Here is a 12926-nt window from a genome sequence, read left to right as displayed (position 1 = left end):
GTATCGACTTATATGTTGAATAATATTTGTTTCACATATTTATTGGCTGACATCATAATCGTATAGAGAATTGAATACTTTGACATGCTTTACGTGAGAAGTGTTAGCTTTCGTTCTATTTATATAAGTTTCTATTTTGTATGATTTACGAAAACAAAATAAAACTCAAATATCGAGAGTCGCATCGACAATTCCCCGCTCAGAAGGCAAACAAAGCTGACTCAAGCCTTGCCATATTCTTATTCATATCAAGAATCGCTATAGCGGCTGGTAGCCATGTATTCCTAAAAAAGCCAGCTCGCTCAGCCCAATGCTTGAGAGATATCCGAAAAAATAAAAAAATCTGTTTTTGTGATGATGTCAGATTAAGCCACCCACTCAAGATGAAGAAGCTAAGATTGACTTTATATTACTCCAGAAGTTTAGTTGCTGTTTGATTGTTTATCTGTCACTATCGTGTCCGTTATTGTGAATAACGTATTGTTATGAACATGTCTATCAACCCAATGAACGTAATAAGACTGTTGCTTCTTACATTTGAAGTAATAAACATTCCTGACAGTCCTGTTAACAATAATTAAGTGGAATTGAAAGAAAGTTTCGAGAGAATTCTGAAGGCTTCTATGGCAGAGTTCAATCGGTTAGAAATCGTGGAAGATACGACATTAGATTTTCAAGAACCGTTTAAAGATGTCATAGTAGAACCTGTAGAACGAAAACTAACACTTCTCACGTAAAGCATGTCAAAGTATTCGAATCTCTATACGATTATGATGTCAGCCAATGAATATGTGAAATAAATATTATTCAACATATAAGTCGATACGCAATGATAAAGGAACCTATGAATTGAATGTCAACATTTCGATGCGCAAAGTGAAATTCAAGATTTTAGGACTGGTTTACCCCCTTAATCTTTTTGATCCGAGGACAACCAAAAAACACGTCCATTTTATTTTTTTTGCTCTGCAAAATGGCATTTCTTTTATTAAAATCGGATTGTAAGTTTTTATTATACGAAAAAATTCTGAATATTCGGGGGTGGTTCACCCCTTTGCAGTAAGGGTGCATAAGAAGTTGGACATGTCATATAGGTTATTTGACATGTAGAACATTTTGCAATGGGTTTTGTTTCGATCGGTTGAGTGCTTCCATATGAAACACTCTACCAGATGCAAAACATGCCCAACTTTGGGGATTGATTTCACCCCTTAAAAATAACTTTCGGCCGATAAAAAAAAAACGTATTTCTTATTTTTTGATAAGCTACATTCTATGAAAAGAATACTCAAATTGGAAGGGGCCAGCGCTCAAAACAAAATTTGACATTTTAAGGGTGTTTTACCCCCTTAATTTTTTTAATCTGAGGAAAACCCGAAAACACGTCGATTTTATTTTTTTTTGCTCTGCAAAATGGCGTTTGTTTTATTAAAATCGGATAGTAAATTTTTGTTAAACGAAAAAATTCTGAATATTCAGGGGTGGTTCACCCCTTTGCCGTAAGGGTGCATAAGAAGTTGGACATGTCATATGGGTTATTTGACAAGCCGAACATTTTGCAATTGGTTTCGTTTCAATCGGTTGAGTGCTTCTATTTGAAACACTCTACCAGACGCAAAACATGCTGAACTTTGAGGGTTGATTTCACCCCTTAAAAATAACTTTCGGCCGATAAAAAAAAATACGTGTCTCTTATTTTTGGATGGACTATAACATAGAAAAAAATTATCAAAATCAGAGGCGGACACTAAAGTACCTTTCCTTGTAAGCAAATAATTCATAGAAATGTATACTAAAATCCTATAACCGTCATAACATAAATGAGGAACTTTTGAGAAAAAAGGCGTGATATCAAACCATAAACTTCCCCTAGGGAAAAAAAGGTTGGGACAAGTACATTGATGGTCTCTTGTTTCTGGATGACATAGAAAAAAGATTTAGAACCAGGAAAAAAATTCTATAGAAATAATAAACGAAAAATTGAAAAGTTCAAAAAAATTCAACAAAAATAAAAAATAATCGAAAAAAATTCTGTAAAGAAAAATAAAAAATTTTCAAAAAATTCATAAATATTGGACAAATGGAAAAATGTACTATCCAAGTTACATGCAGTATAAAAATGTATGATATCAATTGGAGGCCAAGTTTTTATTGATAATTTGGAATATTTATCCAACAAATCGGAAACTTTAATTGAAATTTATGATAATTATTTTCAAGAAAAAAGTTAATGAAAAAAAAGTCATAACGGAAGTTACGTGCAGTACTAAAATGTATTATATCAATTCGAGGTCAAGTATTTATCAGTTATTCGAAATATAATCTCCGGCGACAAATGAGCGTTGAGAATCCTTGTCGGGCTCACAACGTTTTATCAAAATTACTAAAAAATTAATGAAAATAAAATCATTAAACAATCACATGAAAGTCATTCGTTACTTCAACAAGGTACACACTTTAAAGAATCGATTCCCCTCCGACTTTCAGGATCCCCTGGTATTATTCACAACATTCAACTTCGATTGGATCGGTACAAATTATGTTCAAATACGTCTTAAACGTACTTGTCCGGCCCATCACTTTTTATTCAAATTGCTCATTCGAAAACAAATCAGGGCTGTTCTATAATGACAAATATAATAAAATGGATAAAAATAAAAATAATATCACCAAGTAATTTGAACTTGATTGTTCGCAAGTTCGTATAGCAATATCCACTTCTCATTTTCTTCAGTGAACACATACCATTCGGTAAGAACCAATGAAAATGAGAAATAAACAGGCGCATTACTAGAAATTTTCAAACCTACTCAGCCATGCAATGTTTTTTTTTCTATAGTCACGTACACATTTTGATAAATATCACTAGTCGAGTACGACACGTGGATTCCTGGAATTTGTAGAAAAATGATTTTGTTGTGAATTATGACTCCATATAATATAAATAGATTAATCAACTTCATCTTTCATTTTCGTTTCATTTTGACAAGAGTGTTTCGAAGGAAAATTATTTTCTCGGGAATTACTGTTCCTTAATATTAACACATGCATTAACTTCATTTTTGATTTGTTTTCGAATGAGCAATTTGAATAAAAAGTGATGGGCCGGACAAGTACGTTTAAGACGTATTTGAACATAATTTGTACCGATCCAATCGAAGTTGAATGTTGTGAATAATACCAGGGGATCCTGAAAGTCGGAGGGGAATCGATTCTTTAAAGTGTGTACCTTGTTGAAGTAACGAATGACTTTCATGTGATTGTTTAATGATTTTATTTTCATTAATTTTTTAGTAATTTTGATAAAACGTTGTGAGCCCGACAAGGATTCTCAACGCTCATTTGTCGCCGGAGATTATATTTCGAATAACTGATAAATACTTGACCTCGAATTGATATAATACATTTTAGTACTGCACGTAACTTCCGTTATGACTTTTTTTTCATTAACTTTTTTCTTGAAAATAATTATCATAAATTTCAATTAAAGTTTCCGATTTGTTGGATAAATATTCCAAATTATCAATAAAAACTTGGCCTCCAATTGATATCATACATTTTTATACTGCATGTAACTTGGATAGTACATTTTTCCATTTGTCCAATATTTATGAATTTTTTGAAAATTTTTTATTTTTCTTTACAGAATTTTTTTCGATTATTTTTTATTTTTGTTGAATTTTTTTGAACTTTTCAATTTTTCGTTTATTATTTCTATAGAATTTTTTTCCTGGTTCTAAATCTTTTTTCTATGTCATCCAGAAACAAGAGACCATCAATGTACTTGTCCCAACCTTTTTTTCCCTAGGGGAAGTTTATGGTTTTTAGAGTATAAGGAAAAAAATCACCAAAGTTCAAGGGCAGACTTGTGACGAAAAATTGGTCTTTTATGGTGGAAACCAACTTTATAAGCCGAACATCATACCCAGGGAAAATAAGATTGGGAAAAGTTCATTGATGGTCCCTTATTTGCTGATAATTTCATGAAAAAGATTATCCCATAAAAAATGTTCGTATGAGAATGGAATCTATAAAAATGTACTAAGCAAATAATTCATAGAAATTTATACTAAAATCCTATAACCGTCATAACATAAATGAGGGACTTTTGAGAAAAAAGGCGTGATATCAAACCATAAACTTTCTTCAGGGAAAAAAGGTTGGGACAAGTACATTGATGGTCTCTTGTTTCTGGATGACATAGAAAAAAGATTCAGAACCAGGAAAAAAATTCTATAGAAATAATAAACAAAAAATTGGAAAGTTCAAAAAAATTCAACAAAAATAAAAAACAATCGAAAAAAATTCTGTAAAGAAAAATAAAAAATTTTCAAAAAAATTCATAAATATTGAACAAATTGAAAAATGTACTATCCAAGTTACATGCAGTATAAAAATGTATGATATCAATTGGAGGCCAAGTTTTTATTGATAATTTGGAATATTTATTGAACAAATTAGAAACTGTAATGAAATTCATGATAATTATTTTCACGAAAAAAGTTAATGAAAAAAAGTCATAACGGAAGTTACGTGCAGTACTAAAATGTATTATATCAATTCGAGGTCAAGTATTTATCAGTTATTCGAAATATAATCTCCGGCGACAAATGAGCATTGAGAATCCTTGTCGGGCTCACAACGTTTTATCAAAATTACTAAAAAATTAATGGAAATAAAATCATTAAAAATTCACATGAAAGTCATTCGTTACTTCAACAAGGTACACACTTTAAAGAATCGATTCCCCTCCGACTTTTAGGATCCCCTGGTATTATTCACAACATTCAACTTCGATTGGATCGGTACAAATTATGTTCAAATGCGTCTTAAACGTACTTGTCCGGCCCATCACTTTTTATTCAAATTGCTCATTCGAAAACAATCAAAAACGAAGTTAATGCATGTGTTAATATTAAGGAACAGTAATTTCCGAGAAAATAATTTTCCTTCGAATCGCTCTTGTCAAAATGAAACGAAAATGAAAGATGAAGTTGCTTAATCTATTTCTATTATATGGAGTCATAATTCACAACAAAATCATTTTTCTCCAATTTCCAGGAATCCACGTGTCGTACTCGATTAGTGATTTTTATCAAAATGTGTACGTGACTATAGAAATAAAAAACATTGCATGGCCGAGTAGGTTGGAAAATTTTTATACATATTTTATGCGCAAACCAGAAGCTGGTATTGCTCCCGCTGTGCGCACATCCTCTGTCTATCTCGCTCGGCGACGCAGAAGGAGAGGAGGTAGCCGCGTTCAGCGTAGTGCGTGACGTAGCGTGTGACAAAACGTAAGAAATCGTGCAAAGGACGTAAGTCCAAACGTAAGCATGCTTAACTTAAGCCCGTCTGTCTCTAAGAATTTAAAGTTCCCGAAATGATGGTATTTAAATCACTAACGTTACTTATCTCAGGATCGACTGGACGGATTTACTTGCAACAAAGACCATTGAAAAGTGAAAAATCGAAAAAAAATCATCACCAATTTTCAGGGTCTTTCATAAAATGGTTTGTTTATGAGAGCCGTTTAAAAATTCTGGGACGTCATAAAACCGGCATATTCGCGTATATATAAGAGTAGCGGCAGGGCTCGCGCTGGCTTTTCTTTTGCACTGCAGTTTTTCCTTTTAATACTTGGCGTTGAACCGCTACCGTGTCTCTTGATCTTGATATTCCGAATTGCCATTAAATACTTATCCTCGAACTGATATCATAAATTTTAATGCTGCACGTAACATGGATGGATTTTTTTTTTTCAATTGATTCAGGTCTTAGAATAAGATAAAAAGAATGGGCCATCAGTTTCCAAAATGATTTCAAGCTCGATTTTTCGGTTTTTTATTCCTTACGTTTTATTTGATTTTATTTTCACTTTACAAAATAATTACAGATATGTGTTTTTTTAAATATAATGTTTTTTCATGATTTGTGAATTTTTTTTTGAGTTGTTTTGTTGAAATTATTCACAGTTGGTTTCATAATTTTTTTTATGGAATTTTTTTTACATTTTTCGTGATATGGTCAGGAAACAAGAGACCATCAATGTACTTGTCCCAACCTTTTTTTTTCTACGGTCATAAATTCATAAGCATCCTGCATAAGTTTGAAGGACGGGATCATCTCCCAAATTTATGAATTTGAAGAACGATTCATGATTCACTCAGAATTCAAATGAATTTTGCATTTTTTAGCCGTCGTATTGAATCTGTCATTACGAATTTTGAAATTTTGAGGGCGTAATCGTAATTAGCGACCTCTCATAACCCCGGGTTGGTCCCCGGGTTGGTACCCGGGGTTATGAGATTCGAATGAATTTTTGTATTGTTTGACTGCCCTATCGGATTTACTATTATGAATTTTGAGTGCAAAATCGTAATTAACAACTCCGAAAATAACTGAGCACTATCGTTCATACGACTTGAATTAATTTTTACATTATTTGGCCGTCATATTCGATATGCCACTTTTTATTTTGGAATTCGAAAAGCAAAATCGTAATCGGCGATCCTAAATCCCTCAAGTACAGAACTTCGTGAAAATCTAAATATTTTTTTCTGGCCGCATTTTGGGCACTATGGGCGAAATGGGTCTTACTGCCTAAGGGGTTAATAAATTTAGCAAGACTTTAATTGTTGTCATCAATAGTATTTCTATGTGCTCAATATTATTCCATATGGTTTCTAACGGACAACGACGTTGCAGGAAAAATATAGAAATATTTTTTCAAGAACTTGATCTAACAGTAAAGATGCCGATTGACGTGGACTGCTATTGTATGGCTATAAGAGCTTTGTGGCTTCAATATGATCATTATTCTGATCAGGGAACGTCTTTCAAAATGCCAGACCTACCTGAAGGATATCAAACGAACATTGGTAAATGAAGTTCGTTTTCTATATCAAACAGCATTATAACAATTCAATAAGTTATCTTAAATATCATTGTTTAAATTTGCTTCAGATCTTTTATCATACTGCCAAAAAGAGTATGAAGAAAAGCTTCGAATTCGCGAGGATCAAGCTGGAGATCGCAGATTGAGGTTGGAAGAGAAAAAAATCGAGTTGGAAAAATTGATGAATCCACCTCTGGTTGTACCTTTAAAACCAGAGAAAAAAATGAAAACTTCAAAAAAAACACCACCTCCAGTTATCCCACGGATAAGAAAACCGGAATCAGAGTTGGAGTCAGAACCCCTCCCGTATTTACCGACACCTGAAGAAGTTATATTATTGAGGGAAGGTATAATCAGCTCTAATATCGAGTAAATGAAGAAATGTAGTGATTAATACAGTTAGAGGTAAATATATGCTTTCAGATGAAACGAGAAAAGAAATGCGAAAACTTTTATTCACACGGTGCGAAAAGACTGAGGTGAATTTACGGAAGTACGCTATTCTCGGCGGTGTTTATCATATCGATTTGGTTCATCAGCCACCCCAACCAAAGGATATGAGAAGAAATATTTTTCTCACTACTTGTAAGGAAACACGTGATCTATGCAACAAGCGTGGATACGAGTATAACTTGTTTATTTGGCGAATTATACAGTAGAGTTATTTACAGTACAGCTCCCGAAAGCGCTTAAGTTCGTACCGTTCTCGAAACCGTACAAAGCACCACCACCGGCTCCCGACTCTGAAAGAACACCTGAAGTCATCGAGGCTGAAATGAAGGCTCTGGAAGCAGCGATGGAAGCTCTGGCATTGATTACTCTCAAGTACGTCCAATCATTAATAGTCCAGTTATTTGGTGCTCAAACAGGGGCTTACCTGCAGTGTTTTTCAAGAATTTTAAAAATTAGTGTCTATAAATTTCGACGTGCTCTTTTCAAATTTTCCTTTTGCCACTTCGTATATTTTCCGCTCACACCGCCATTTCGGAAAAACGGCACTGACAAACAGTTTTATTTTTGGCAATATCTCCTATCCAACTCATTTCACGGTGAAATTAGTTATGTAACAAATTAAACAAGAAATAATTTTCTCCAATTTATGTAGTAACAATTTTTTGCGTGAAATCAAGAAAGAAAACTTTCTAAAATTTTTTTTTTTAATTGTCAAAAAAATTATTTTATAAAAAAAAATACAGAACAATTCGAAAAAAATTTCAGGAAACTTAAAAAAACTTTATCTTTAAAAAAAACTGATCTGTATCTATTTTTTAAAGTGTCAAAAGAATCAAATAACAAGTAAAAAATAAAAAACCGAACAATCGCGCTTGAAATCATTTTAGAAACCGATGCCTCATTCTTCTTATTTGATTCGAACAGCTAAATCAATTTAAAAAAATTCCATCGAATTTACGTGCAGCATTAAAATTTATCCCCATAAAAAACTTTTTAAAAGTAAAAAAATTACGCCAAGTATTAAGAAGTGCAACTTTGTTTATAATAATATTTATTATATTTTCCCTCTAATTATTTATTCTGTTTCTTTGGAAAAATATAACCCTAGGAAAAAAAAGGTTGGGACAAGTACATTGATGGTCCCTCGTTTGCCGATAATTCCATCCATAAAAAAAATTTTTTAAATATATTTTTTTTAATTGTCGAAAAAATTATTTAAAAAAAAAAATAATGAACAATTCGAGAAAAATTTCTCAAATCTTGAAAAAACATTATCTATAAGAAAATTTGTATCGATTTTTTAAAGTGTCAAAAGAATCAAATAACAAGTAAAAAATAAAAAACCGAACAATTGCGCTTGAAATCATTTTGGAAACTGATGCCTCATTCTTCTTATTTGATTCGAACAGCTAAATCAATTTAAAAAAATCCATCTAATTTACGTTCAGCATTAAAATTTATTACATCAATTCGAGGCCAAGTATTTTCTAATAAATTGAAAAAAGTTACCAGTTGAGTTACGTGCAGCACTAAAATTTATGATATCAATTGAACGACAAGTAATTTATGAGTAACTCCAAATCAAGACACTCGGTAGAGTCTCGGGACAAGTACATTGACAGCCCTGTCGTCTGCTGGCCCGAGGCTCTCGCCGAGACTATACTTTCTCTGAATAAAACGATTCGCCGTGGTGGGGGTAAAATTGGCATGTCATTTTATTGAATTACGAAGCTCAGGAGCCATTTAGCAACTTGAAAATTGAAGTTTAAGCCAATTGAGTAATTCTCTTTCGATTTCGGCCGAAATCAGCATGATCAGTGGTGTAATTGTTGAGGAAAAACATTGAACGGGCTCAAGATTATGCAAAAGTTACCAACACATTCAAGAATTCATGCGTCTGTATTTATAAACACCATCAAAGGCACGTTGATGCTCTCGAGTTTCTGATTGGTTGGATCTGACGACATCCATTTTCAGACGTTGTGATTGGTTGTTGAAATTGGTTGTTGATGATTGGAAATCTGACGTCAACGTCAGAACGTAGCATACGGCAGCACAGCAGACATTAAAAAAACGAAGCAGGGTAACAGCAGTCATAAATTCGATCGATATATATATATATTGTAACGGTACGTTTGTGCTTGTGTACACCGTCACGCGTGGATTCGAGCAATTCTATGTTAAAGAAGAGCGGGCATGAAAGAAAAACAAAAGTAAAATGAAATTAGATTGAAAATAACACATAATTTATTGAACCTTGAATGTTCACGGATCAAATTACAAAAATAAATGAATTTTGTTTTGCTTGAAAATTTTTGTTTCCGGTATTTTTCTTCACAAACAAAAAAGTTTTCGCAGAATTAATTATAATAAATTTCGCAATGAGTTTACGCTCGCTTTTATTTGAATAATAATAATTAATAGTTTCACCTGCAATAATAATTTTTCAATTAATCTCGCCAACGCTGGTCTTGATAAATTTTCAATTAATTTTATTTGATAATTTGATAATTGAGCTATAATTCTTAGAGACTCACTTTTTGACTCTATACAATACAAATTGATTGTTCGAGTGGATTTTTCTGGTTGATCTCACTCTTTTGACTCGATATAATTCAAGTAAATTGTTTTCAGGGTGTTGTGTCCGCGAAGACCGTCGCGAAGGGACGAGTTATCAAGGACGAGTATTTAAGGGATTTAGGCCAAAAGAGCTGAACTCCAACTCGATACTTTTACAACAAGTTAACAATAAGTTTATTTAAGAAGTTACAAATTCGAGGTTTTATTGCCTCGAGACCGATCGTTACAATTCTCGTCAAAGCCTGTCGAATTTTGGTTAGTTGGTAAGTTGGACTTGGGGGTTTTTCCCCCTCTCGCGACAATATGGCGTGATATTCTTTCTCGAAGTTTCGGTGATGACATCGAGGGTCGATGCGCTCGTTCGGGAACGTCGATATTTCGCCGTCGATGCATTTATGCTGAGAACGCTTAATTTATATACTCTTTATTTTAGGAGTGCGATGTACGGGCACAACATCCCTCCCCCCTTCGGGAGACGAAATTCATTTCGGCTACTTTTTCGCACGGAATAAAATAATTAAATTTGAATCATTTCGTAGTTATGTTTGTTTTCTAGTTCCCTGTTTAATGTAAGTTTTTTTTTTTTTTGAGGTTACAATGAGTCATTTTTGTTTGCGTTTTTCGATTTTGCTTTTCTGATGACAATTTTGTCGTTAGTAGATTCAGATGCGAGTTCTTCTACAATTTTTGGTCTTGCCACGAAAGTCGGGGCTAGTTCGATATCATTAGTTTGTTGTATTAATCGAATTCGTTGACAATGTTTAGCTTTGAAAATTGTTAATATGATGATTATTAAAATGATCATAGTCATGCTAATGGCACTTATAGAATAATTTCCGATTATGTGATAGGGATGTGCCCAAATATTCGGTTCTTCGTCTAGTTTTTTCTTAAGGATTGCGATTCTTTCTCCTAATGCGTTCGTTTCTAGTGGATTGATAATTATTTTTGATGGTACGCTGTAATTGAAAATAGGGTGATTAGCGTTTACCATTCCAATTGCGTTCGTTAAGTTATATAATGGTACATATGTTATAAATTCATTTTGTCGCAGTTCATTTAAAGAAAACAATTGAAAATTAATTGATGTGGCGGAACATTTTCCGTCCAAAGCCAGTAATCCTGTATTGTGGATTATTTCGTGTGTCGTAGACTTATTTTTACAATCAATTCTAATATTTTCGGGTTTTGGGGCTACGAATAGCCATCTACCTTCTTTTCTAGTGCGATTATTAATGTTTTTTCGATTTTTACAATTCATTGATTACGTGACAATTTTTCGGGATTATTTCCTAAATAAATCGCTATTTTGCATGATGTATTATCGCTTATTGTTTGCAGTGATTGCTTAGGTTTGTAATAATAGATGTTGTCAACTTTTTTCGCATTGTTTAAATCTTCTTCAGTCATTATTAAATACGTTCTTTTGTAATTATCCACAATTATTATTTTGGAAGTGGTTACTATAAATTGGAATTGTTTTTCATTAATTTTTGTTGTTAGTGGATAGACTTTGTTGACTTTCAATATTTTTAAATAATAATTATTATTATTAATTTTTTCGTTCGGATTATAATTTATTTATTTATTTCGTGTTATTATACACGTTCCGTATTATTCGTTTCGTTCTGTTTATTATTTTTGTATTTATTTTCGTATTTTTTTGTATATTTAATTTCTTTCTTCATATTTCAATTTTATATATTTGTTCTTCTATCGTTTTTGTACATTCTCTTTTGTTTATTTGCTGTAATACCGGCAAGGCTCACTGTGATCGGCTAAAGGGTAACGTAGGGCTTGATCCGCTCTACGTGAACTCGAACAGTTTTGCGTCCCTTGCCGATGCTGTAGTTTACCGGTGAATCTTTACTTTTGATTTCAAACGGTCCTGTCCATTTTGGCGTTAATTTCGCTGACCTGCCTCGACGAACTGTTGGGTCGAGCAGCAGTACTTTATCGCCAACGCGATATTCGATGTTTTTTGCAGTTTCCCATTGTTTTTCCGCTATTTTCTCCTTTTTCCACTAATTTTTCTCTCGCGACTTGCCAAGTTGCCCTGAGTCGTTCTCGAAGTTCGGCTGCATAGTCGTCGTACGAGTATGTGGTTCTCGGCGGCTCTTTGAGTGCAGTCGGTAACACAGGTTTTTGACCATACCTCAATTCATACGGGGTGAATCCTGTAGATGAATGGGGTGTTGTGTTGTAGGTATACATGGCGTATGGTAGCCATAGGTCCCAATCCCTTTGATCCTCTTGAACGAAATGTTTTAAATATTCTGCCAGAGTGCGATGGGATCTTTCCAATGCTCCGTTTGATTGTGGATGATATGCGGTTGTTTGAATTTTCTAGTTGCGTAATAATTTGCACGTTTCCTTAAAAACGTCGCTCAGAAAATTCGTTCCCTGATCGGAGAGAATGGTTTGAGGAGGTCCATGTTGGCAAATGATCCGAGTGGTCAATGCCCTTGCTACTTCTTGTGCCTCGACTTTCCAATGGAATTGCTTCGGAAAATTTTGTTAATAAGCATTGTGCTGTTAGAATATATTTATTTCTCCGGTCGGTTTCGGGTAGAGGTCCTACTATATCGACCGCGCATTTTTCAAATGCTCTTTCTGGAGTATATAATAATCATCGGTGCTCGATTTAGTTTCGTTACTTTATTCTTTTGGCATTTGTCTCATTTCGCTACGTATTCTTTTATTTCCTTTTTCATTCCCGGCCAACGATACTTTTCTTGAATTCGTTGAGTCATTCTTTTTACTCTGGGGTGTCCTCCAAGAGGCGTGTCGTGATACTCTCGTAGTATTGTTTTTCTGTCTTTCTCTGACAGGTCCGTCGCGTCGGAGTCGAGGTGTTCGGTTTCACTCTCGCTATCTCCTTCGTCGCTGTCCACTATATGCGTCTCATTTTTATCTTCAGCCACACTCGGCTGATTATCAAGTCGGCCATTATGATTAGGGCTGGACCGATTGTCCGAGGAGGCTGGTGTTGTTG

At 33.8% G+C, this 12926-nt stretch overlaps 1 protein-coding gene across 1 annotated transcript in view; it reads left to right on the top strand.

Annotated features, from left to right (window-relative positions):
* The window catches only part of LOC122416707 (dynein axonemal intermediate chain 7 homolog), a 546010-nt gene that overhangs the window by 210444 nt on the left and 322640 nt on the right, over window positions 1-12926 (top strand). The window contains exons 9-12 of the mRNA XM_043429738.1: window positions 6709-6881; window positions 6967-7245; window positions 7322-7483; window positions 7570-7723. Of these exons, the coding sequence (XP_043285673.1) occupies window positions 6709-6881; window positions 6967-7245; window positions 7322-7483; window positions 7570-7723 (768 nt within the window). The remainder of the gene's footprint in view (window positions 1-6708; window positions 6882-6966; window positions 7246-7321; window positions 7484-7569; window positions 7724-12926) is intronic.

The sequence above is a fragment of the Venturia canescens genome, chromosome 10, assembly GCF_019457755.1.
Source record: "Venturia canescens isolate UGA chromosome 10, ASM1945775v1, whole genome shotgun sequence".
NCBI classification, from domain to species: Eukaryota; Metazoa; Arthropoda; class Insecta; order Hymenoptera; family Ichneumonidae; genus Venturia; species Venturia canescens.
This window is presented reverse-complemented; position numbering and strand designations above follow the sequence as displayed.